Raw genomic sequence first — 25758 nt, forward strand, 5'->3', positions numbered from 1 at the left:
GACGCATGGTGCATATTGATCCAAAGCCTCTTTTGTTATATCGTATTTACACATGAGTTCCAGGGTTCTGAATCTCCACGGGTCCTAGACTAACAATCACTGAAGGTTGAGCGAGTTGCACGTGTCCGCACACATGCCACGTAACCGCTGTCTCGAACCACAAGAACAGTTTTCGTCAGCACTGGAGTCGATGTGAAGCGAGTTTGCTAATTCTGATTCGATGCCCAGCGTCGGACGGCAAAATGGCAAACACGGGAATTGGCAAATTGAGAGCTTTGGTCATCTTTGGGCTGGTGGCCGGGGTGGTGGCGTGGGTCGCCACTTGGCACGACGAGTTCACCGTCACAACTGAGATGTCTGTAGCGAGAGGGGCTGAGGAGGTGTACCGGCTCATTGCTGACTTACGGAATCACAAGAAGTACCATCAGTATGTGTAAGTGTTACGCCCCAACTATAGCATCAATCCCAACTATAGTTGGGGCCCGGTCCCAACTAGAGTTCGGCCCGTCCTAACTAGAGTGCTACAGTTGGACCGGCCACACTGCAGCAGAGAGGTCCTGTGTGCATGATGTGCCCAGCATGTGCCAAAGTCATTTTGTTTACAAATGTCATGTCACTGGTCATAGGCTAGATGAACAGATGAAGTGCCACATTTTAGAATAATTGTGTCAAGTGTGAGACACACTGACTTGGATAATGTTGAGACATTTTCCACAGCCATTGCTTAACAATAGTTGGGCCAGCCCAACTGCAGCACGACAGTTGGGACTGTCCCAACTATAGTTGGGTCTTACGCTATAGTTGGGGCGTAACATAAGGGTGCAGACCACTAATTCAAGTGAGAATTTCTGACCAGCTCATTAGCATTAAAAGTGCCCCCCCCACAGTATCTTTTGAAAAAAGAGATTGTTTGGCCCCCAAAATGGTGAGATTGTGTAAATCGTCGCCAGGATCAACTCCCTGGGTCTTTGAGCTTTCATATGAGGGCAGAAGGGCTGAAAACTACGGTTGAAAAATGGTCCTAAGTGCCCGAGAAAGTTGAGGGTTGCCACTTGAAAAATGGCTGCAATCAGACTTCGGAAAAATCACTTTTTGGGGGGTGATTTTGTTTTGTGGGAATAATTAAAAATGTAATTGGTTAACCCACAAAAAATTGAAAAGAAATTGAAAGATAAGTGACCAGACAAGAATTTCATTTGTGTTTCAGAAATCTCAGGGATGTTGGCGTGCATGCTATTGGGCCCTGAACGGTGCTGATTTTACACTGTTTTCAATGGGGCTTGAATTAGTGGACTGGACCCATAAGTATATGGCCCTACGAGTAAACCATCCGAGGAAAAGGTCGAGTTTTCCCAGAAACCTCACATTACGAATAGTTACAACTCGCCCGCAGGCTGCCCGAACGCCAGCCTGTGTAAGTGACTTACCGTACCATGGGCATAAAATAGCTATCGGGTGGGAATACGCGGATTGTACTGAAACTATTGGCTACCGTTCGCCTAGAACTACTGACCACAGTTCGCGGTGGCGTAGAAATCCCAGTGTACTTTTATCTGTGAATCGTACTACTGAAACCAAGGACCAGACTCACAGGAGTGAAAAGTATTTCATAGATCTGAATGAGTTTTCAAAATCGATTTAATGGATGGAATTAAGTCTAAATCACTTGGTCCATTATGGTCAGTTGGAAAGAATGAAACTTCAGCCTGTGTGCAGAGTTGAAACGAGTCATTAATTTTTGTGACTCGAGTCAAGTCAAGTCACTGTAGCGTTGTGACTCGTGTCGAGTTGAGTCATTAGGCACAAAAGTCGAGTCAAGTCTTTAGGTCGAGTCAATTTGGGTCACCAATATTTGAACACAGTACGATAAATAAAAACAAGAGAGGAAGTAATTTGGGGCATTTTTAAATTTTATCTTTGGGTTTCTACATTGCATTCATACAAAATCTTGCTCTTGATGACAACAGGTGATGTAAACAATATAAACCGACACTGTAAAGTCATTGGATTTTTTTGTCGCAAGAAGTTAGCTTTTATTTTTGGGACTCGAGTCAATGACATTTCACTCGAGTCCGGTCTTCTGATGAGGGACTCGAGTCAAGTCATTGGCTCACCATGACCCCAGTCGAGTCATCAACCGGTGCCCGTCAGGACTCGAGTCGAGTCGCCAAAAAATGACCGGAGTCAGACCAAGTCAATTCATTGTTTCGAGTCAATACAATTCTGGCAGTGTGCTTGCACCAATGCCTGGTTTTGGCTAGTAAAGGTATCAGAACTGGGCCGTCACTCAACGTAGAATGTTGATGGGCATGAAGGCTCGAGTATTATGCCTCATCTTTTTGTTGTTAATTTCAGCCCGAAAGAGACGGAATTATTGCACTCAGGGACGACTGATGATGGAATCGAAGTGCGAACCTTCCGAACGAGAGAACTTGTACCTCTACCCTTTGGGTTTCACATACCCATCACCTTCGATGCAACAACTAAACTGACAAAGTAAGATGGTCCATCTCCTTTTTTTACCCCGACAAATCAAAGAAATATATTGATTAACAATGTATCAAAGCTCAAAGTATGCACATGAAATTCGCTCTTAGCAGCCATGGAACACTTATACAAGTACATGTATTTTGTGTGGCAAGCATTCGTCCGTAAAACGTCAAAAGCGGTTGGCAGCAGCTAACTACAGCTCTGGTAGTGTCCGTTGATTAAGTTGTACATTTCCCTTTCCACTGCAGACCCAACAGAGAACTGGTTATTGAACTAGCCGTAATAGGGGGAACAAAAGGGACTTCCACCTGGACTCTGGCTGCCAACAAAGGCACAGCAGGTGCTGCAGTGGGCACGCTAGTGCGCGAGGAATTCACCTTGGAGTGTATGTGGATCACCTGCAGCTTCGTGGAGGAGAAGGCGAGGACGTCTCACGCCGAACTCTTTCGGAATATGAAGAATGACCTCGACGGAACGGGGGAGGTTTGAAACGACTGTCCCTTCGCTTCCGCGGTGGCATTGCATCAGAACCTCTGTGGCTTTAATCCAGTTTTTACGGCTTTAAATTTGAAGTCGCAACGAGCTGGACATGTCCGTGGCACTCACAATCGGCACACTAGTTGTGAAAATGACGTTCATCACCAAGGTTATCTGCTACCTTGCCCTTCAGCTCCTTCGGATGACGTAACTATGTGAGGTCCTTTGTTTTTGTGGACCACCTTGATAATGTTTCTGGTTAGGGGTCGCCAAAACACCCCCCCCCCGACAAGCTGAGGCATAACCCAGCTCACAACCACCCCACCACACTGAACACTGCCACTGTGCCAGCAATGCCAGCAGCTTTTGACCATATTGTAGTGTTTTCTTTGCAATTAACTACAAATTATCAGTGAACATGAAATAGAAAGAAAAAAACATATGACATTAGATTTACTTTTGCCGTCGTGAAATATTTTTTTAAAAGATTTTGATGCACTTTACCATTTTTCATGAAATGTTTGTAATTTTATTTTGTCACTCCAAAACATCAGTTTTCAAAGTCTTTGTACGAATTTGGCTAAGACTGGCCACCAACATGTTGACTACCACAGAACAGTTAAATTTTCGAAAAACGAAATGCACTGTTTCATCACAAGGAGTGATCATGAGATTTCATAAAATACCCTTTTGTGTAACTTCCGTAGTAAAAATGATTCAAATAAAACACAAAATCTTATAAACAACTTGGCTATTTATTTCAAATTAAGTCCAGAAGAAAGCGTTCGATAGGGGCAGTAACTGCACATGACACTAAGGGCACACAGCCTAGTACAAGCAACTGCGCAAGCATTAAATTTGATGTTGCTGTCAGGCCATACGAGACACCAACGATATCATGAATATTCAATTTCCTATACTTCAGTACACAACGTTTGAGGATGCAGATTACCAGCGACAAATTACGGAGACGATCATGGGGTACAAAGGGGACTTATGATTGTGAAACAGGTGGTGCATAGCAAGCATTCGCTGCGCCCTGGCTATGGGCATACCTGCCATGCCAGAAAGCACTTATTGGCCAGATGTTATCGCCCGGGCTGTTCAAACTCCTGTGTCCTCCCTCCATGTTCTGACCGAGTCTGTTCTGGGATCTGAGATTAGTTTGAAACAGCTGTTGTTTGCCTTCAGAGCCAAACAAAGCGATAGCGATTGATTACCAACCATAACATCAGCGGCAAGAATTGCTACACAAAAAGGGATCAGGTTTGATTGTTTACACTCGAATGAGGCTTCCCTGGAATGCAGGTTTCTCAGGACTGGTATGGTCTCTGGGCGTGTCTGCTGTTCAAGCTCAAACTAGGTGGATCGAATGATAACTACATGCAGCCTTACCACGCATATCGGTTGTGTAATCTTTTATTCATGAAAAAAAAGTCATACTTCCACTGCAGTGTTGGTGTCATCAGTCTCAGATAAGGGAATGAGCAGGATTGGGTACATAGACCGAACACCAATTCCGGTTGACGTGCTTTTTTTTGCGATCTATAACGTACACGTGTACGATGGTGGATCAATCGAAAGACGCACTAAGAGATATTTCATATACCGTAAAATGAACATGAATGTCCCGATGCATTCAATGACTATTAAAAAACGACATCACAGAAAGCCCATCAACAAGAAAGTGAGTTTGGCTCCGGCAATGTCAAAGTAAAAAATAACTTTCTAGAAAACATCAGGAACTGATAGCTACAAACACATCACAAATGCCTAAAATTTGAAGAGGGAGGCCTAGCCTCAAACACGTGCCATCCAGTTAACTTTGTTCTTCAAAAGTCTAACTTTTTGAAATTTGAGAGAACATCACTGCACAACATCGTTTAAAAGTCGATTAAAAATAGGCCTACCTTCCTTTATACCCTCTAATATCTGTTCATGAGGGTATATCTGCAGAACAGATAAAACACATGCAAAATTAAAAGAGGCATCATAAAATTCTCCCCTTTATATCAAAGTGTTACTAAAAACACACTCCGTTCGAGGTACATTTAGGGGTATCTCCTGATCGGAATGAGGTGTACGTTTTAGAATTTTTGTTATGGCTTTCAGCTGTATCATGACGTCATCGAAATTCCTTTCTCTTCCTTGAAATATACCAGATAGGTACAAGGTGTCATTACAAACTATTAGGGAAGTTCAGTTAATAGCGACAGTTAATAGCGAAACAGAGATATCTCCGTCTGTTAGAGAGATCTCTCTATTTGTAATAGAAATATCTCCGTTTGTAATAGAGATATCTCTATTTGTAATATTTGTAATTGAGATATTTCTATTTCGGGATAAATGGCAATTCTGCACACCATACGTGATCATACACGATCAACACGACCACCTAGGGCTTTTACGCAGGGAACGCACATTGGGGAAATTAGGAAGTGTACATATTAAGGGTTTCATGGTAACAACAATTTTAAAATGACTTTCACCTTGGCTACAAAAAATGCCGAGGATTATACTCAGTAGATTTTGCATTTAACAAATACTCCACGTTAAGCACGTTAAGCACGTTAAGCACGTTAAGCTGATGTAGGCCGCGCCTTTAGAATAAAATATGATACAATCATTTTTATGAATCCTACACAACCGTAACCGTAATTAAACAGTCATGTACAAGCCACGCGTGACGTTCAGAGATGTTGATGTGTGTCCTCTCGATTTAAGCAACACTTTATAAACCGGTAAAATTCCACAACACGTCCTACATGTGAAGAACTGCTGACGGAATTCAGAAATCGTTATGTGGAACGAAAGCGCTGGACATTTACAAGTCATTTCTCCAACCCATCAGCAAGTTTGGCGCCGGCTGAGACCCACGACCACGCGTCACGTGCTTCCAGTTCAAATTATGCAAAGGCAGCCACACAGTTTTACTGATCAGAAACGCTCAATATTACTACGTCGAGTGCTGATGATGTGAAGGAAATAAATATTTGAGTTCATTCTCAAACAAAAAGTCCTGAAACTGTCACTATGTGGGGGAAAATTATTCACATAAAAGAAAACTATTCAGTAATCTGAAGAAACGATGCATAGGCTTAGCAGCGTGTTGAAAGTGCCTCAAACCTTAAATTGTCCTGCCCAAGAAAATGTTAAATTGATAAAAGCCAAACCAACGTGGACTTGGGGGATGTTTTAAATAAAAATGCCACCAGTTACACAATCACTTCCACTTGAAGAAACTGTTAAAGGGTAGCTGTAACCAATTTATTTTCACACGAACTTTCAAAATGCCCCTTTGTGTCTCAGTTAACCTCATTTTCAACTTTGGTTTCACTATTTCAAAGGGCATTTTACACATGTACTGCCTTTTGGGATTTTATGCTAATTACATTTCCATATTCATGACCAAACTGTGATGTCATCTCAGGAAGAGATCCTCAATGCTACATTGGTGTGCCCACAAAAAGTCCCGCACTCTTTGTAGATTTTGCTGGACTCGGTTTTCTCTCCTTTGGTGATTCATTGTTTACGTACAGCGCAATAAGTAATCATCAATCCCTTTCTCTGAAAAGTTTTCGGTGAGTAAATTCCAATGCACAGAACTGTATCTTCCCTAGAGGAGGACATCGTTATCCATTACAGCATGGATAATTTTGAGGGTTTAAAAAGTGCACCTTTCGGTGCATTTAACAAAAATGTGAATGCAAAAGAGTTTCCACACATTAAAAAAAGAGTACAAAGTGGCAGAAAACTTGTGTTCTCGGAAAAATTAATTGCAGCTACACTTTAAACAAAACAGCCGCATGGCAACAGTTGAAAAGGACAGAGGGGGTACTTCATCACCAAATGGTTAACGAGTGACGACTCACTCTTCAAAGGTGGGAGGAGCCAACTCTAGTTTAAGAAACCAACACAAAGAAAGAGGGAGTGGCAAATGAGCAAGCGATCAATCATCGTTTTTCATTGCAGGAGAGTTTTTTAAGTGTGGGCAATACGTACACGTGCCGTTTGCACATTACGGCATTTAGGGCATGAGGACGCGGAAGACGTTTTTCAGTCCAAAGGCAGTTTTACGATAATGACTTTCATCTGTTCCGTGCCCATGAAGTGACGATTTGCGCAGCTTGATAAGTATATGCTCCAAGTTCTGTGCGCACATTGAAAGGTTTCAACGGTGACAGTAAAACTTGCATGGTCAATTGGAGAATATTTCAGTGGCTTGACAGGTTCTCCATACCAGATCGTTGTACAAAAGAGTCACGGTACATACAGGCGCGTGTCTCAACCTTACAAACAAAAACATCCTTTGATGAATAAAAGCTGCATATACATACACACATGCATGTACACATGTACATGTACAATACGCGATCAAAAGTTATCTTTGCATTTTGTATGGTCTTTAAAGTGACAAATTTGACATGAGCAGCACGAATATTAAGAAACTTGACAGAGACAGTTAGCTGAATCACTGTAAAAATTGGCACAATGTGGAAAAGAGGGCAGAATTGTAGGGGTGAGGTCATTAGTGTATCCGAGTTTGTTTCTGCATTCAATTGGGGACCCTGAACAATTGAGGACAATAAGGTCCCCGATTGACAGAGGGTCCCCGATTGACAACTGTGTAAAAAACATATCGGTGGTCTTAAAGAACAAACAAAAGAGGAACAATAGGGGGTCCCCAGTTGCAGGCAAATACACACTTGAGTGCGGGGGTTGGGGGTGTCCTCTGAGACATGTTACTTTCTTTTAGGAATTGAAAGCACCAACACTTTAGAAACCCTCCAAGGCAGGAATGGGGAAGTACGATGCAGTTGAGGATTCTTGTAGGGATGAAACACTTGGGCGCTCCTTAGAGAAAAATTCCAACTCCCCCCCCACCCCCCCAACTCGAAAACTTGGATACATGTTGGTGGGGGTGGGGCCACCTTACATGTAGCGTGTGCCCAGCTTCTTGTGAACCCCTGGGTGTGCGTCATCAGTTTTCACACACAGTACGCGGATTTAAGTCTACTGATGGGAGCCGGGCACACCCACTGACGGGTACTGGTATATGAAGTCGTAAGCCAGGCCCAAGTAGAAACAAGGGTTAAATTAAATGCAATTTCCACTGGACTGGGGGGGGGGCTTTATCCTGTACACTACCATGTGAAATGCCTACATAGACATTACCAGTTGAAGTATCCTAGGCCAACTCACACACTACAGTGTTGCATGGCTGTCTCTAAATCCACACATGTATGTACACACTACATTCTTACATGTCAAAACATGTAAACATCAGATGAGACAAGCAGAAGAGAAAGGACGGTGGCAGAATGAACATGTGATGGGTGGATCTGTCTAAACAAGGTCCAGTAGAAATAAAACAGTGATTCTGTGAAACAAAACGTACATGTATATTGTACATGTACGAATATTGCACCTTGTGAAATAATGTACAGGTATATATAAAAAATACTGATTCTTATAGCAAAACAATACCACATGTTTTTACATTTTGATTTCAAAAGAGCTTTTAGTTTTGTTTTCCCAATAAGCCATTTGCGAGTTAAATTTGAATAAAATCTGGTGCACTGAGTTATCTGACTGCACATAAACATAACAATTTGAATTCCCCAGACTAAAGACACTGTTGCTATGCCTCGTGATTCGGGGCAAGCTTTCGCATAGCGACCACCATCTCTGGAATGGACTGGTTCCTCTGTGCCCTTCTTATCCATTGAGAATAGTGTATTGTTGCAAGGCATCTCTTATGTAACTAAGCAAAAGCTTGCCCCAAATCATGAGGTATAGCAACAGTGGTTTTAGTATGGAGAATTCAAGTTGTTTTGTTCAGGTGAATTTAAAGAACTCAGTGTACCAGATTTGGGTCAAAGTTAACTCGCAAAAGGCTTATTTAGTTGGGGTATGGTGCCTCGGCACGGCGTGCAAACTTTGGATTTTTGGGCCGTCTCCTCCCGTAGGGATTCTGTGGGTTGGCCTTTGGTTTGCCCTGGTCATCGCCCGCGTAGCCCTCCATGACAGCCTCGTCGGGAGGCAGGTGTTTGGCTCCGCCCCTGCCCCTCTCCCCCTCTCCAAGGGGTGGCGCAGCCTTCAATTTATCCGGCCGCTCCATGACCTGCCGGACATTCTGGGCATAGCGGTCGGGGTTTTCCCTGATCTTGTCCTCGTTCTCCAGGACGCGCCGGTCGGGCGTGCCGTAGTTGGGTGGGTTGGCCCGCGGGTCGTAGCCCAGCTTGGCCAACATGGGCGCAATTTTTTCGATGTTGTCCATCACATCCTTTGGAATGTGCCCAACCCATTTCGTCAGAGCCTCCAGGTTGACTGGCTTGACTACTTGATCAGTAGACTTCTCCTTCCTATTTAAACAAAAAAAAACCTCCCATTAAAAAGAGCCTTATTTCCCATCACATCATGCCCATCACATCAAACTGCAATGTACAGTATTAATCCCCACTGAGGAAACATGCGACAGCATGATGTGAAAACTGGTACACTACGATCGCGACAGGCAACTGCACAATCAGACGCCACAACGCAATGCATTCTCGTGATCTTTCGAAAACCATACATAGGACAGCACACAGGTACATGTAAGCAAACTGTGACATCAATCAGTAGAGACGTCTGTCCGAAAGGGACTATGCACGGCCAACAGCCCGACGAATTTCCACTCTTGCGTGGAATTACCCAAAGTTCATTCCAGTGCGTAATGAGCCAGTTTAGTACCGTCAAACCTTGATGTACATGTAGTGGCCACCTGCAGTACCAGACGAACGTGACTATCACAGCAGGTGGTCACTATACATGTAGCAAGGCTGTACACATGAATACATACATGCTCACAATGTTTATAGACATGTACATACATATGCGTACATTCTGTGCTTGCCCACAGACATTCACTCTAACCCTCCTTACCAAATAAATGTATAACAGAGACTTTAAGTTTACATATATTTCTTTCAAATTCTTTTGCGCTCATGACACCAGAACGACAAGAAGAAACCCACACAACTCTACATACATCTTTGATCTGGGTTGGCCGCAGGTCGTGTTACGCAGTGGCTGCAATAGCAAGATGAGGTTACGGTATGTTTATGTGAGAATCAAACTGGGACCGAGCAAAGGCAGCCAGTTTAGCCAGGTGGCGGCGGGAGTGAGGTGCCCGCAATGGCAGGTTTGACTGTGTTTCAAAAAGTAAGGCCCTTCGGGAACAAAGAATGCCTGCGAGTTTTGGCACGAGACCACATTGACAAGGCAGATCTTGCGCACGCGAACTGCTTGTTACTGGGCACGTGCAGTTGCAAGACTACACTACTACAGTGCTTTCAAGTTGATGTGTATTGGCGTGCATGTGCTTAAAACTAAATGTACCGTACTTAAAGTCGTACAGGTACTTACTTTGAGAGTGAGATGCCACCTGGTTTTCCCACTGTATCCTCATGATGAAGCACGTTGTCATCCCAAGGAATGTCCAGGAATGCCAGGATTTTCCGCATCCACTCCTCAGGATGCAGCACCAGCTTCTCGTAGAACACCGGCAGGCAGACGTCCGGTCCCAGCTGCATGCACTGATTGTACATGTTCTCAACGGCAAGGTTCCACTTGGTCAGGCAGTCCTTGTAGCTCTCGATGTTGAAGCCCGTGATGGTGACCTTGCGGGAGATGATGGAGTGCACGGTGGCCCGGCCGTCCCTCAGCATGAGCAGGTACTTGCCGTTAGGGAACACCCGGTGGAGGTAGACCATGGACTTCAGGACGAAGGGGTCCTTGTTACACAGCCGCCGCGCTGGCTCGCCGTGCTTGGCGATGATCTCCAGTATGAATGCAGACAGCGCGTCATCGATGACGTCATCGGTGAGCCCCGCCTCCACTAGCCGGCCGTGCTCCTTCGAGGATTTCATCCACTGGGCACGCATGCTGAGCAGTCGGGGTATGAGGCGGGTTTCCTCCCCGCATCGGACATCCGGGTGAGCATCCAGCATGGCACGCATCAAGGTGGTGCCGCTCCGGGGCATCCCACCGATGAAAATCAGCGGCATATCTTTGTCGTACACATACTCATGTTGTTGCTCGTCGTAAACGGCATGCTTTGCTTCTTTGGGCATCATGACAGTATTGTGTTGTCTGTCCACTGGACAGTTTGTTTGGATGACAAAGTACGTAATCGTGGCTGTAACCAGCACAGTAATGACAGTCTGCAGTTTACTGCGTCCCATGGTTCTCCTCATAGTGAGATCCAGAGGATATCAGGTACAAAAAAGCACAAATTCTGACATCTCATGTCATTCGTGAGGCACGTCTACATGTATGCCATCACTTCATTTGGGGTTTTATTCCATCGCCATCAGTAATCACGTTACTAACTTGTGGGGGAAAGGTAAAAACCTGTCTTAAATACACACTGATACAACCAATTTTTTGAAAGACAGTCAGGTGTGTCCTTTTTCTGTCCTACCAGACAGTCTTGCAGGCATTGCAACAGATGCAAGTAGAAAGTCTCACTCCGCACTTCCACTAGCTGTAACCGTCGTGACTGCAGCCCTTCACTGGACGCTGGTTTCCCATGTGTCAAAGAACAGCACTGAGAGAACAATGCTTCATCTTGAGAAGCGGGCATCCATGCCACAGGAGCACACGTCGAAAGGCCTGAATGGAATTGCAAGAAAACCGATCTGCAAAATGTCACAAACTGTGGAAGTGCAACAGGTACATGTACGTGGCACAACACATGCAAAGAGGAGTCGATCTTTCTCACTAAGAGTACTCTGAATAGTCGGCCAAAACGTCATCCAAACTTAACATTTTCTAAACAGCAATGCTGTACAGGGCGTGGATAATTCTTATTCCCTCTGAGGAAAAAGTTCAGGGGGCACACAGAACATTTTTCGGCACTGATGTCTGATGATGTCTTGTCAACATCTCTCATGTTCAAGAGTCTCAGACGTGCCAGAGTGTCACTGACCTCATCTGACATGGAGGTCAACTCACATGTGCCATACCTTTTATAGGTATTATCAAATGGACCTCTTCACTAATGGAAGGTATTCCTTTTAGAATTGTTCAGAATGACTGCTACAGAAAACTTGCAATATACAATGGCTGATATCACAACACCTTCCGCCATCGAAGGGACAGTCGAGAATGCCTGCTGGATTCGTCTATTGTCTGACTGAGGTATTACGATCAATGGACATTTTTTAAAGCCGCATGTACATGTTCACGTATAAAATTTCATTTCTACAGCTGGGTCTCCTAAGCTGCAAACAGATGGTGGCCTTGCTCCAATTGGAATTGCATTCTGACCTTTGATTGTGACTGCAGATATTCCACCTGCAAAACTTTACCGACAGTGCACCATCTTTCCGCAGGCATCCCCGGAGACCATGTTGCATTTGGTTGGTAAGGTCTTTACATGTGTGTAAAGGTGTGGCCTTTACTTGTACATGTACACGTACACTGTATGTGTGAAAACAAAAGGTTTCCTGTGGATATGTGAACATGTGTGCTTCGGTGTACATGTACATGTAGCGTACATGTACATTTACAATCAAATCACGGCCACTCAGAAGAGGTTAGTGAGGTCTTCCATAACTGACTAAATGTCTGAATCTGACCATTTTTGGGCCAAATACATTTGGAAGCAATCTCCTCAAAGCATGAATAAAACAAGAAATACTTAAGAGGACAGGGTTACATGTACGTGATAGAAGAGTCCAAGATTCTGCAAGTAAGCAGGTGTTACATTCCATCACAGGGTTGATTGCTTTCTCAACTGATACAGTTCCCTCCTGATATACATGTATTAAAGTGTCACGTTTATAATTAGATGTGTCCATGTATGTACATCTTAGGTGTCCACACATACGTGTACATGTAATATGCAGCTTACATGCTTATACATGTACAGTATGTACATGTATGTATATGTAAGTGCATGTGATCTACTGCATCATGGTATCATGCAGCCTGTAATGTGTACCACTGGTCCACTACTGCTGTTGCATTGTCCTGGTTGTGGTAAGAGACATGCCTTGAGCCTAAACCCACTGTTAATTAAGACCTTAGTCACTTTCCCAAATAAATGTTGTTGGGGGGCGGGGAGGGGGGTCCAGGTGAACCTCATTTACACACCCTGCCCATGTATTTGACTCACACTGACTGTGTAAGTCCATGGTGTGTGACCCACTAGACCATTAAGCACATCCCCTGCAGTCACAACACCAAGGTCAATTGCATTTCCCTCCCTTAGGCAAAGTTCTACTTCATGCAACTGTGCATCTACCTCAGGGGTGGATCCAGGAATTTTTTGGGGGGAGGGGGTTCATTCAGCCTTTGTTCAAGGCGCATGCGGTACCCCAGACACTAGTACAGCGGCAACATGAAACCATGGCATCCCAGATGTATACAGAGGTAACAGGAAAAAGACAAGTGGAAGTGGCAAAGCCATGAGCACTGTTTACCACGGCACCGGTACTTGGTACCTGTTTACCAAGAAGGTTTATTTTCTTTACAATTCTCTACGATGTTGGTACATAGTAACTCTTCTCGTGCATAATGCATTACACGTTGTAGATACATGTACTCCCAAATAAATATGCAGAGACTTTGAGACCATTTGACATCACACACACTCACATGGAAGGCACTGGGGAACATTGATCATTTCCGCAAGCGCCCGGAACAATATGACACGAACTCATCATGGGACAGTAAATGCTGGACACTGAAAGCCACAAAGAGAAAGTCATTGACCACATACATATGGTCCAAGACATACTCACAAGTACTCGTACTTAAACGTGCTTACATGCTACCAGGCTCCAGCTTAACACGTTGACTGCCGACTAAGTGTAAGTCTGGATTCTGAAATTATGAGTATATACTCATAGGAAATGAAAGGCTATTGTAATGTAAATTGAACACACTGGCATCAACGACGAACACAGTGTGGCGGACACACATGTACATAGATGTGTAAACTGCTCATGTTCAAACATCTCAAAGGACACGTGAAAGGTGACTATTAAGCACATGCGCATGCGTACAAAGCTAAGCAAATGGAACACCCCTTTAAAATTATGCGTGGCAGTCAATGTGGTGAATTGTAAAAAGCAGCCTAGCTATCGGTACATATTTCAAATGACTTTTTAATGTTATTTCTCTTTTACATGTGTCCCTGCAGGTTTGTTCATGGTAATCTGTCTCCTGTGTGTTCAGTACAGTGATGAATGAGCCTGATTTTAACTTAACTTAATGTATCGTGAACAGTTGGTGCGTTTTGCTTTCACTGCAAAATGACCAATTTCTTATCTGAAGAAGAGCTAAAAGATAGTTATGTACCAGCATACAAAAATGCTTTCCATGTTAAATTCATAGTGGAATGCTTTAAATTGTATTACGTCAAATCATGTTTTTCATGTTTTAAATCATGCTTTGAAATCAAAAAGCTGATTGAAATCAAAACACGTCACTACACATACATGTATTTGGACAAAAACGAGTAGTTCTTAATATCAACACCGTAGACACTGAAGGGCTTACAGAATGGTATTTGTCATTAACAATGAACAAAACCTCAGAAAAATTACAAATCAGTGGGAAAAATGAACAAAAATCACAACCTTTTGCCAAAAAATTAAAAAGTTTGATTCAAATCATGTTGCTTTAAACTCACAAGTTAAATCGGCGATCAACACTGAGGTACTTTAAATCGGCCAGCCCTGTTGGTGGATGGATTGGTGAGGGACAAAACTGTGTATTTTTGCCGTCAATTTTTGAGTACACTGTACAAAAACGAGGCACTGTTGTCAGACGTGCAGATACGTGTATACATACACGTACATGTACCATAGATGGGGCATTTCCAAGACAGCATATTTTCTATGAAATCTGCACCTCAACTCCAAAACTTTATTTACGGGTTAGTTTTGCCCTTACATCAACATGTATACGCACAAACACTGTGTACTCGAAGCTTGTCTGGGAGCTTATGAGAAAATTCACAAGTCTGCTTGGGTGGGACTCGAACCCACGACAATGATTGGCATCTCCCCAACTTAATGTACATCTTGAAAATACTTGTAATTCACGATTCCAGATTTTACTCGATCTGGATGGCTTGAGGATAAAATATACATTTTTGTGCATTCACTGTCTTTTAATGGATGTCACATAACCGAATATGTGGATACATAGAATGCTGGTGTACATGTAGATCTATGCTCTTTTTGCTGAGGGTACCTTTCTCAAGTTGAGCATCACTGTGCACTTATTTATGGGTAATTCCAGAAATTAGGGGTCCAAAAGTGTGACGTTTTTGTGTCCCTGTTACATCTGGCGGTGACCTCTGTTATTTGACATGGAATTGACACCGGAATTGGTTTCAAACTATTACAATATGTTTGGCAGGTAATTTGAATTAATTCATCACTCTGCTCATCACTCAAATCAAATGTGTTCTGAACTTACAAAATCATCTGTCAGAAGCAACAGGGACACACACAAAAAATGGACCCCTTATTTCTGGCATTATCCTTGTAAGTGCCACACACATTCAGCTCAGTGACATTTCTATGAATATTTTGGACAGCTGGCATAGCTGGGAAAATGTGTGGCGAGGTAGCACCATACACAGGGCTGAACAGCAACCCTTAATTAGAATTTCCTGTCGCTACATGAACAATTAGCCCTTTTTCTTGTTAACAGGGAGCTTTTGACGCTCAAGCAGTTCTATTTATGTTGGAATTCCTTTAAAAACTCAAAGAATATGTCCTGTTACAATACCAAACACCAGGACTCACCCTTTCAAAAATATATCTTGTGTAGCAATGTCTTGGCTACCATACATTTCAAAGGCGGCCAGCTGCGTAGATTTAGGCAGGAATTTTTGCACACACATGGTTGAACCCACTAAGAGCTACCTACTCCTGGGCACAAAAAGAAGTAACTCTTTCATGTGAACTGCTTCGACTACAGTTACAGACTGTAAGTTGCAGAAATAAAAATCAGCTCTGAAAAATTTCAACTACACTGTAGTTTTCTGGCAATTTTGTTTCAAAGCCCAGGTGCACAGAAATAGGAGGATCGAGGGTACATTGTACATTTTAACGGCCCAACGAAAAAACAACGCTAATTCTAATTTGCCCTTAAATGTTACAACAGCTGTCAGAAATTGACAACATGTCCCCAAAAGTGAAATTTAGGAAGGAAAATTCTGAAGCATTTACTTGAAAACACTTAGGCCTAGGTTTTTCAGTCTCATAGGTTTGTGTACAAGCTGGCATCAAATTAAGTGTTGTTCATAAAGTGTTGTTCATATATTTTTATGGAACTCTTTCCCAGACAAGAAAATCATCAGTAGAAATTGATAAATTGCTAAGCTAGGCTGGGGTTGGTGACACCGAAAAGTGCAATTTTATGTTTATTTAACATCCAACATCCGTCCTACCTGGAAGTTGGACCACGGACATGGTTGGACATGATGGATGGTGATCATGGTGGAATCATGAACACGTACATGTACACGTACACTGTACGTTTACGTGTATGCGTACAAAGTACTAGTAGTGGTGCCTATACCATGTACATGTACGTGAGAGTTAACTCATGCATGTGTTCTTGTTCCTCCGTGGTTTAACCATTGAGCTACATGTGCAAAAAGGAAAACATAATGATAACTGACGTCGATTGACTCATGCTCATTCAACATGTTCAACTTCAACAAGACTTTGAATATGTTGACTTACTCGTCTACGCAGTGCCATGAAGGGACAGCAAACTACAGAATTTCGGCATCTGTCTACATTGATGTTGACACAAACGAACAGTGGAGCACGTCACAGCGATCTAGAAAGTGAGCAGATTTGGCCCATCCGCAGCATGTGAAGACGTTGAATTCACCTGTTCTCACCGTACCTTAGCGGGTTCGCTGTACGAAACTCACACATGTTTAAGCGCTAACAGCGCAGAACCGGCAAGTCAATGAGCTGTGCACCAGTGAAAAGTAGCTGGTAAAACGTGACCGACTGAGGGCGGCATTTTAGCACGAAGTGGTCTGGATGTGTCTTACCGAACCTGACACTGTTTAAGTTTCCCCTCGTAGGCTTACCACGGAAGCCAAGCACACGGTAAATGCAGCCAACATCCCTCGAGCGAAGGATGTTGAGTTGTGAAATTTTCAAGCAAAAAAGGGTACATCATCAATGTGAAGATTAGGAAATTGCTTTCTGAAAGACATATCAATCAGTTCACCATAAATTTAAATTTAACTGTTGTGGGCTGAACTAGATCGCTAGGCACTTTAGTAACGATTTCTTAACGAGCACACCAGATTCTCCATAGTTCTGAGAAGGTAGAATCCACAGGCATAGAGATATAACTTTTTTACCTTGCAAAATTAGTTTTGGCCATTGAAATTATGTTCATACAAAAGCGTTACAAGCCTCTCTTCGTGCACCCGTGGGGAATGGCGCAAGAGTGCGACAGGTACAACCACAGGGAGGATAAAACCAGTTAATTATCGATTTGCTTCATCGCTATATGTCTTCACTTGCCTTTCGTCTCTAAAGGACTCTGTAGCACTGGTGAACTCTTACAATAGACTCAAAGTGTTTCACAAAGGAAAGAACCCGAGTCGATCAATAACCATCGACTCGGCAAAAACCAAGACGCCATTTCTGGTGAAGACTATTCCACGGAGGAAAAAAAAATAAAAACCAGGTGTATAAAGTTGTTGAGATGGAAACAAAAACTTCGTTGCTACTGTGTTTTATCTCTATTGTCTCCAATCCATGGGTCATCTATGGAGATGTGGTTGATACATACAGACGGCGAGTTGTTCTAGAGGTAAGCTTGTGAATGCGTAATTATTTGATGGCAACCCGTATGCATTACTGGCACAAGAAATGTTGACCACAAAGTGAACTGACTGCAGCCAACCAGTCCAAAGTTTGAAGATCACTGGAACGGACAGTAGCAGCTCTAAAAAGCAACTTCATAGCAAAACTTATAGAGACTGAAGCCACATCATGGCAAGGACACTCCAAAGGTCCAATGTAACGCTGGATAACCCCCTCCCCCCAAATATTATTTTCGGGAAAGCCTAACAGAGCTTTTGATTATTATTCGAAACGGTGACCCAGTAAACATTGGCGTCAGGACTATTAGGTCCGGGGCCTTTTTTCTTAAAACAACTGTCTATTTTTTCTTCAAATTAAAACTTCAAGGGTGACAGTACCGTTTCTACAAATGCTAGTGCTTTCCGGTCCTTCAAAATAATGGCAACAAATCTCCGGGAGAGGTACCTTTCTCTCCTCCCCCCGGCTTTATATGCCGTGAGGCCTACCAACAATCTGGAAAAATTCAGTCTTTTGGGGGCCGGGGGGAAGAAATTGGATGCTTTAGAAAGAAAAATAATCAAGCCATCTCTCAGCTACAACAGAATGCATTCAGGACGAATGATTAATTTGGAGAACAAACATTTATTGTTTTTAGAATTACAAGTGTAAGTAAATTCCTAACACGTCTACTAAATATTTTCCACTATTTTCTGTCACATCATTCGACCGAAAACTGTTGTTCATTTTGCTGTCAGGAGTGTTCAGCGGGCAGCGACGGTCCCCCAGGACCACCGGGCCCTCCGGGCGTGAAAGGGGACCTGGGAGGACCCGGGGTTGCCACAACTAACTGGCGGCAATGCTCTTGGTGGATGATTAACGACGGACAAGACAACGGTGAAGTCCGTGTAAGCTAACAAATTCAATCAAAGATACGACAGTTTATATTTTCAGAATCTGTGGTTTACGAATGCCGCCTCTTCCCTTTTGAATCCAGAGGGTATAATGAAATCAACATAGGGAATACAACAGCCGATGAGGTGGAGAGTGGCTTAACACAGAAGGAAATCGGGGCGCTGTTCGAAGTAAAATCGAGACAAGGGCAAATCTGTACGCGCCGAGAAAATAGGCGACAAAACAATGATTGTTGCCTGTTTCACTGACTATAGTGTCTTTGTGGCAAGAAATTGTTATTGTGGAACCAGTACAGAACGCACATTTGCTTAACAACATGTAAACCAAACCCTAACTACGCACCGAAGCAAACAAATGTCTTTAATATAATCCCACCCACGAGAAATTCTCTTTTTTACAGTGTCTAGACAAAAATATCGGGATGAGTTTCATGACGTCCACTTTCGGCAATGTACATGTAGTTGAAACAGGGGCTGAATAATGTTTGAAATGGCTTTTTTTCTGGGAAGACAGGCGCGCCGAGGAGTGGTTGTTAGACGGGCTACTCTACTGAGGCAAACGCGTGGAGCCTCATACCTGATAGAGAAACCTAACCGTAGAATTCAAAGCCGTCATAATGCCAATTCTACCATATCAAAAAAGCTCCATCGGTAACACTCTTGGACATGAACATTTTAGTATTTAATGCAGTATGACTTTTACATCAGAATTTCCAGACTGAAAACCTTAAGATGTTTTTCTCAAGTTGAAAAGCTGCTAAAGTAATTAGCTGCGGCACGCGGTCTACTTCCATGAAACCTTTGCTTTCTAAACAAGTCAACTTCCTAATTTCATTTAATCTACGCCTTTACCTAGACGTGTTCCTTCACCAAGGAATACTCTGACACTTACCTCTATGTGGCGATCTCCGGCAACCTCCGCGTAGCGTACAACAACCCCGCCTGCTGCCGTTGGTACATCACATTCAACGGTGCCGAGTGCTCCGACCCGGCCCGCATTGAGGCTGTGACGTACGCTGGGGGTTACAGCAACTACAACTTGCACAGACCAAGAGTGTTCTTTGGTAAGTCTCTCGAACTCCAAATAGCAAAGGTGGTTGGGTGGGTCCTGACCCAACGCGGCCATGGGGCGGCAAAGGAGACACCTTTGCTCTCTATCTGCAGTATTGGAGACAGAATCCTCAAAAAGCCCACTGGAAGCCACAAGACGGGAGTTTGCCCTCTTTCATCTTACATCACAACGTCACTTCAGTGAAATACATCTAATTTGAATTGAATAAAATCCATAGTAGGAACAAGCGCCAGGATTCTTTCTGGAGCAGGACTTTTCCGGGGGGGGGGGCAAAACACTCATCACCTACAAACTGCCAAAGGATTAAACGGTGGAAGGGGGTAAGTGCCAGGAATATTTGTAAACAAATTGGTGATTTTCATTCCATATCTGCGTTTTTTGTTGTGTTTTTCTATCGCTTTACCTTTATCCCAAGTTTTATTTACACCCCCTACGTAACGCCCATGTCTGGGATATGACAAAGCTGGAATCTCCCTAAATGTAACATACGGGTAACTGAAGTTGCTAGGACACCACATCGGATTTTCGCCCTCTTTTTCAGCGCCATTAAGGATCGCTCCGACAGTTTCTTTTGCGGTTACACTTTCGGAGTGGTTCTGCCACCTTTCATGCGAAAGTGTGGAACTTTTACGGGTGAAAGAAAAAACTGTCAACAGTCGTTTTTAGAAACACATTCCATTTTGCCATCCCTGGACACAAAACGTGACGCCACTTATGTGAGCATCTCCATTCTTGCCGATGTCTTTCCAGGTTATTGCAAAAGCTTGTCATCTGGAAGTTACACCATCGGCTTGAGAGTGGGCAACTGCGCTGGCTACGGTAACTACGACTGCTACACTGGATGGAACAGTGCACTGCATTTAATGATAGAGGAAGTTACACAATCGCCTTACGATTAGATCAGCTTTCTACAGACATGGCAGGAGAATACTTCAATCACACTCGCTGTAATGACAATGCCCCATATCGAAAGACCTCCGGATTTTCAAAGAAAAAAAGGGATAAGTTATAGCAACCTCTCGTGCTCATGCATCTATACCTGAGGGAAGCTTCTGGACAGTAGGTCTGCGAAGTGTTGTGATCGAAACCGTCCCAAGAACAGACACAAGACCCATCACAAGGAACAGGAGCAAACCGGAATGTTTTTGTTGTCGTTCGTTCAAATAGTTGTTGAGTTATTAATGCATTTCAGTCTTTAACACTGACGGTACGAGTCTACGACATCACACGATGGGGCTTTTCTCCTCGTGAATGCGGAAATTGGATCAGCATGTAAGAAAATCCCCACGACACCCTAAGAAATGGTAATTTAGAAAAACAAAAATGGGTCCTGTGAGTGCCAACTCAGGATACCAAGGAAAAAATTCATGGCATTTGCCCCTCATCTATTCCACCGACTTATTTTTACTGCCATGTTTGTGGCAAGGTTTGCCTGAGAATCTAAAGTGCTGTAAGAAATGATTTACTTGTAAATAGTGTGGTAACCTGTAAATGATGTAGTAAATGTGACTTAAATTTGAAAAGTTGTAGAGACTTCATTTCACTTTTAAAACCCTTAATTCTGTAACCGTGCCAAGCTAGCTTACGTGTTAAGTTCAAACCCGATTGTGACAATTGTGATCAGCATGATAGTTAATGATTCTTGTAACAAAGTGGATATGATTTGCATCTGAATGTTTTCACTTAGCTGATTTTAAAAAATCAGAATAATCCTTAATAATTATATAAACCTTGCTTCATGTACCCAAATATACAAATATAATCTGACAGTACTGTTTCAGTTATTCAAATACAATGCTGTGATATAAAATTACTTATGAAAGCCAAAAGAATGTTCATTTCCTAGAAACAAACAAGTATGCTACATTAAAAATGTATAACTGCATTCCTTAAAGGAAAGTTACGAAGTTGACCAGAGTAACTTTCTGTACTTCACCTACATTTTCAAAATAACCCAATGCACCCAGTGTTAAAGCAAACCTCCCCAGAGAGTCTTTTTCGGTTATTCAGAGGAAAAAAGTCAAGCTTGTCTGTGCCCCCGACTCCAGCCTCACTAGTACTGCAGCCCAGCCATCGGTAATCAGACTTACGCCAATGCAAGATGGCATATTTATGCAACAATACCAGGCTTTACATGTGCATCATGAACTTGTGAGACCTTGAAGCCTGGACAGTTATTTCAAGTCTGAATCACAGGCAGGTGAACCACACAATTTTGGTGTAACGGGAGTTGACTGTTAAAATACCCCCCTGCCGGCATCAACCAGAAGCTTAGCTTACCCCCCCCACTTCCACTGAACCCACTACTTTTTATCCACATTGCAAGCAACGTCTCTCGGACCACAGCCATCAAACGGCTTCATGTGGGGGTTGTTAAGGTCTCGGTCATGAACGCAGACGCAGCGCCAGTTGTTTGAGCCGGGGATGAAGTACCGTCTGGGCACACCCGTCCACTCCCGCACCACTCCGCCGCTGTAAAGCCAGAACCAAACAAAGTACTTGATGTAAGTGTGGCAAATGATGCTTTTTTGAACATTTTAGCAGTTCTCCACTTTGCAGTGCAAAAAAAGAAAAGATCAACTGCACTTCCTGCAGAATGAGTTTGGTTAACAGGAAAGAAATGTGTTATCAACCAAAATATTTAAAAAACTTCAAGGTACAAGAAAAAGACAGACAAACCTATCCTAACTCACACCCCTCTCACATGCTAGGATTTGCACCAAAGAGGTTAGGATGACAGTTAAAATAACTGAATATCTGAATATTCAACCTTCTATTCAGTTGAAAATTCAACTATTCAACTGTACCAAATTCACACAAAAGCAGAAACAATATACATATATTTATAGTACAACGAGGAGGTGGGGAGTCTTTCTAATGTTTGGTCCCAATAGAGAGTTTGCATGGCTGCCATCTTGCAGGTCAGTGCTTTTGTTTAACAGGGTATGTACTAAGGAGGTTTCCCAGTAAACCAAAAGGACTACCCTGCAAGATGGCTGCTATGCAAAGCCTCTATTGGTGGTTTATTCCCTCTGCCCCTGTGAGATCCCACAGGAAGTAAAGTCACAGGTAAAAGTGGAAGGAAATGTAACATTTTGGCCTTATTTTAGAGCATGTGCCTCAGCTGCCTTTACATTACATTTCCTCGCAACACCTTGAAATTCTCTCTCAGAAATTTTTCCTTTATTTTTTAATAGATTTTCACCTTGAACAGTCAGTTTCAAAAGTAAGTATTCAAATATGGTTAAACAATCGAGTATCTGAACATTCAATTCATCTGCACAGTCCTATGGAGAGAACAGTTCAGTATTTAAAAACCACAGAGCAGCACAATCACCTCTTATCTGAGCACCATATTTTGGTACCTTCCTTCTGATTCCAGGAGGAGTTACAAGGGGGATACCGTCTGTTCAGCTCAGCCTCTTTGTCTTTTTCTTTTTTTCCTACCTCTACCACAAGCAGGGCTTTCTTCAGTGCGTCTGTCGGAGCCCCGGTGGCATCGTAATACCTGCCGACCAGTTTACCTGCAATTGGAAAAGGGAATGAGATACCTGTAAAGTAGATGTGAATGAATGTCAGACGAGCACAGGTCACTCCGAGACTGAACTCATCGAGTATGACTTGGTTTCACAATTCTGAAATGTGGTGCTTCAAAGTTCAAAAATTTCAGTTTCTGTAATGCTGTGCTAAAGACGTCAGTGAAAGCTTCAGTAATCGTTTGCACGTTTTCTTCTTTATTGCTTGAGTTTTGCTGTAGGTTTTGTTTGCCTTGTTTTATGCATGACAAGACCTCCGATATCATGGCTGGCATTTCCCTGTTTTCTGTGTTCCTGTGTCAACTGTGAACATTTCAACAACACCCTCATTAACTTTGGTGATACACTCTTTGACGGTTTGAAAAAGCAGTTTGCTTCCTTTCCAGCAATTCAAAGAGTGCTATAAACAAGGTCACATCTTTCATAATAATGGAAGCATATTAAATAGTGACTTAACTTAAAGGAAAACGCTGCACGGACTCACCAACTGGTGTGTATTCCTTCTTGTAAAAATCAACCCACGTCTCCACCTCTAACATCTGCTGTGGGCTGAGTCCCTCAACATCATCTTTTAGCCCTTCCTCGTTGAACTCCCCCGTAACGTAAGCCCTTGTCGCGTCCCGTCCAGCAAAGAACTCATACCCGCCCCCAGGTCCGTAGTGCCGGGCCCCCTTCTTTACGTCAAACACTTGGCCGAAAACAGCCAGGTACAGACCCTTGCTCCCCTCATTGCCGTCGTACTGGGCCAATTCCTCCTTGCTGAGTAGTCTCAGGGGCTGTTTTGCGCGTGATGGAGGTACGCCCTCTTTCCCTCCAGATGTCCTGTGCCGGCCTGGTTCTAATGAATGCCCCAAGACTCTATTCAGTTTCTGACTGACCACAGCAGACATGTCCTCCCAATTGTAGACTCCCAGCTGCCAAGCTATTACAGCAGTTACCACAACTGCCAGGGCTACTCGACCCAACATGGCTCAAGACACACTCCGATCTTGGCTTACAACTCCTCACAAAGCAATGGTGTACTCATTTACCACTTTTCCTGCAGCTAATCACAGAAATTAAAATTTTGTCATGTTCATGTTAATATTTTGATGATGCTATCAAGTACACAACTTCCCTAAACTCATTTGAAGTAATAAGATGCAGGAAATAATACTATTCAGTATTCTATACAACAAGATGCTCATCTACTCATCAGATGCTGAGCCTAAGTAATATATTTGTTTATTGATGATTTGTGTGTGCCAGTGAGGAAAAAGTCAAGATGAATATGTGGAATTTGTGACATCTTCGAAAGGCTAACTGTACAAGGGCACCTTTTTTGACATGGTAAATAAGCCACTGGGAAGCAACAACATGTCCTAAAAATGAAAAGTCAATTTTGAATGTATTTCTACCTCCATGATCATGTCCATGGAATTTGAAGCCTTCACTTCTTAGAAAATACTGAGAATACAGTCTCAAAGTATACTAGCGTTTGCATACAAAACAAAAACGTTACACGTCCAAGGGCGATAAACTACTACTAATCTCTAAGTGTAGGGGCTATACCAATAACATAAACTTCCGTATCGCAGGCCCGACACTAGCTGGCGACAGGGAAAATCTGTCCAAGGGCGCGGCCATGATAGGCTCTTTCAGCCTTACAAAATTGTTTAAACAGCTCTTGCGTTACAATCAAATTTCAACAGTTTTGAATAATAAATATAATCGAAGAACATTTTCAAACAAGGTATATTTAGATGTTTTATCACTTTGGCAGTTTATTTATTCCCAAATGTTTGAGATTTGAAGTTACGGAAGCTTATTGCAGCCACGTTAGAATTACAATGTACATTGATTTTGTTGTTGATCGAACGAGTAACTAAGAAAGGCAAATCGTGTCAATGAAGTATAAATTTCCAGCCTGACACTAATACGAATTACTAATTCATAATAACGAATTGATAATTCGAAATAACGAATAACTAATTCGTCATAACAATTACATCGATCCTCACGTGATTTGAGGTATGGTGCGTGCCTCATACGTCTGGTCGCATATACATCTCTGTGATTTAGGCCTATTAAGTAAAAAAAAAATCGTAAAATAAAGAGGGTGTTTAATTATATTAACAAATGCAGTCACATATCGATATAGTTTCGGCTGTGAGAACACGAGAACCACCGTTACTAAATTTAATATCACACTCGGACAACAAAATACGCGCACACAAAACATAAAGAGCGCCCTCTAGGGACTCAGTGGGTCAGTACGTACATGTAATTTCGGTATTACTATTAGTGACGAATATTACGAACAAGTAACTTCGTTATTTTAAATCAGTCATTCTTTAAAACGAATGTGTTAGGTTAAAAAATTTGTACTTCATTGGCACGATTGGCCTTTTGTAAGTAAGTTTGGTTGCATTTGGCAATCACGA

The 25758-nt window shown here is 42.8% G+C and overlaps 4 protein-coding genes across 6 annotated transcripts; 2 read left to right on the top strand and 2 right to left on the bottom strand.

Moving 5' to 3' along the window:
• The first annotated feature begins 97 nt into the window (after positions 1-97).
• On the top strand, positions 98-3701 carry LOC147798215 (uncharacterized). Of its 2 annotated transcripts, none has more exons than XM_087141239.1 (3): positions 98-433; positions 2356-2496; positions 2739-3701. In XM_087141239.1, exons 1-3 carry the CDS (start codon positions 243-245, stop codon positions 2977-2979), a joined length of 573 nt encoding a protein of 190 aa, XP_086997365.1. In that variant the 5' UTR covers positions 98-242; the 3' UTR covers positions 2980-3701. The 2 variants fall into 2 exon arrangements, with proteins under 2 accessions (XP_086997365.1, XP_086997364.1); XM_087141238.1 differs by lacking the exon at positions 98-433 and adding an exon at positions 801-1602.
• Positions 3702-3703: 2 nt separating this feature from the next.
• On the bottom strand, positions 3704-16909 carry LOC110984859 (protein-tyrosine sulfotransferase 2-like). Its single transcript, XM_022245436.2, has 3 exons — positions 16725-16909; positions 10378-11625; positions 3704-9332 (listed from the first exon to the last, which is right to left on the bottom strand). Exons 2-3 carry the CDS (start codon positions 11205-11207, stop codon positions 8870-8872), a joined length of 1293 nt encoding a protein of 430 aa, XP_022101128.1. The 5' UTR covers positions 11208-11625; positions 16725-16909; the 3' UTR covers positions 3704-8869.
• Positions 16910-17530: 621 nt separating this feature from the next.
• Positions 17531-20943, top strand: LOC110984865 (collagen triple helix repeat-containing protein 1-like). Its single transcript, XM_087141732.1, has 4 exons — positions 17531-17823; positions 18572-18721; positions 19584-19791; positions 20550-20943. Exons 1-4 carry the CDS (start codon positions 17716-17718, stop codon positions 20696-20698), a joined length of 615 nt encoding a protein of 204 aa, XP_086997858.1. The 5' UTR covers positions 17531-17715; the 3' UTR covers positions 20699-20943.
• LOC110984860 (neuferricin-like) lies at positions 20934-25036 on the bottom strand. Of its 2 annotated transcripts, none has more exons than XM_022245440.2 (4): positions 24887-25036; positions 23820-24380; positions 23137-23323; positions 20934-22271 (listed from the first exon to the last, which is right to left on the bottom strand). In XM_022245440.2, exons 2-4 carry the CDS (start codon positions 24301-24303, stop codon positions 22103-22105), a joined length of 840 nt encoding a protein of 279 aa, XP_022101132.2. In that variant the 5' UTR covers positions 24304-24380; positions 24887-25036; the 3' UTR covers positions 20934-22102. The 2 variants fall into 2 exon arrangements, with proteins under 2 accessions (XP_022101132.2, XP_022101131.2); XM_022245439.2 differs by having other exon boundaries at positions 24733-24988.
• Positions 25037-25758: the final 722 nt, after the last annotated feature.

The sequence above is a fragment of the Acanthaster planci genome, linkage group LG09 (assembly GCF_054643075.1).
Source record: "Acanthaster planci isolate LZ-2023a linkage group LG09, COTS_SCS, whole genome shotgun sequence".
In the NCBI taxonomy this organism is placed as follows: Eukaryota; Metazoa; Echinodermata; class Asteroidea; order Valvatida; family Acanthasteridae; genus Acanthaster; species Acanthaster planci.

What these genes read in the sequence shown, in the direction of transcription:
- LOC147798215 (XM_087141238.1), top strand. Translation starts at nt 1,274, where the DNA reads ATGGGGCTTGAATTAGTGGACTGGACCCATAAGTATATGGCCCTACGA. An exon ending in CAGACTCACAGGAGTGAAAA is followed by an intron (nt 1,603 to 2,355) that starts GTATTTCATAGA and finishes TGTTAATTTCAG; the next exon opens with CCCGAAAGAGACGGAATTAT. An exon ending in GCAACAACTAAACTGACAAA is followed by an intron (nt 2,497 to 2,738) that starts GTAAGATGGTCC and finishes TTTCCACTGCAG; the next exon opens with ACCCAACAGAGAACTGGTTA.
- LOC110984860 (XM_022245440.2), bottom strand. Translation starts at nt 24,303, where the DNA reads ATGTTGGGTCGAGTAGCCCTGGCAGTTGTGGTAACTGCTGTAATAGCT. An exon ending in GAAGGAATACACACCAGTTG is followed by an intron (nt 23,324 to 23,819) that starts GTGAGTCCGTGC and finishes TTCCAATTGCAG; the next exon opens with GTAAACTGGTCGGCAGGTAT. An exon ending in ATATGGTGCTCAGATAAGAG is followed by an intron (nt 22,272 to 23,136) that starts GTGATTGTGCTG and finishes CTGGCTTTACAG; the next exon opens with CGGCGGAGTGGTGCGGGAGT.
- LOC110984865 (XM_087141732.1), top strand. Translation starts at nt 17,716, where the DNA reads ATGGAAACAAAAACTTCGTTGCTACTGTGTTTTATCTCTATTGTCTCC. An exon ending in AAGACAACGGTGAAGTCCGT is followed by an intron (nt 18,722 to 19,583) that starts GTAAGCTAACAA and finishes GCCTTTACCTAG; the next exon opens with ACGTGTTCCTTCACCAAGGA. An exon ending in CAGACCAAGAGTGTTCTTTG is followed by an intron (nt 19,792 to 20,549) that starts GTAAGTCTCTCG and finishes ATGTCTTTCCAG; the next exon opens with GTTATTGCAAAAGCTTGTCA.
- LOC110984859 (XM_022245436.2), bottom strand. Translation starts at nt 11,207, where the DNA reads ATGAGGAGAACCATGGGACGCAGTAAACTGCAGACTGTCATTACTGTG. An exon ending in GGTGGCATCTCACTCTCAAA is followed by an intron (nt 9,333 to 10,377) that starts GTAAGTACCTGT and finishes TTGTTTAAATAG; the next exon opens with GAAGGAGAAGTCTACTGATC.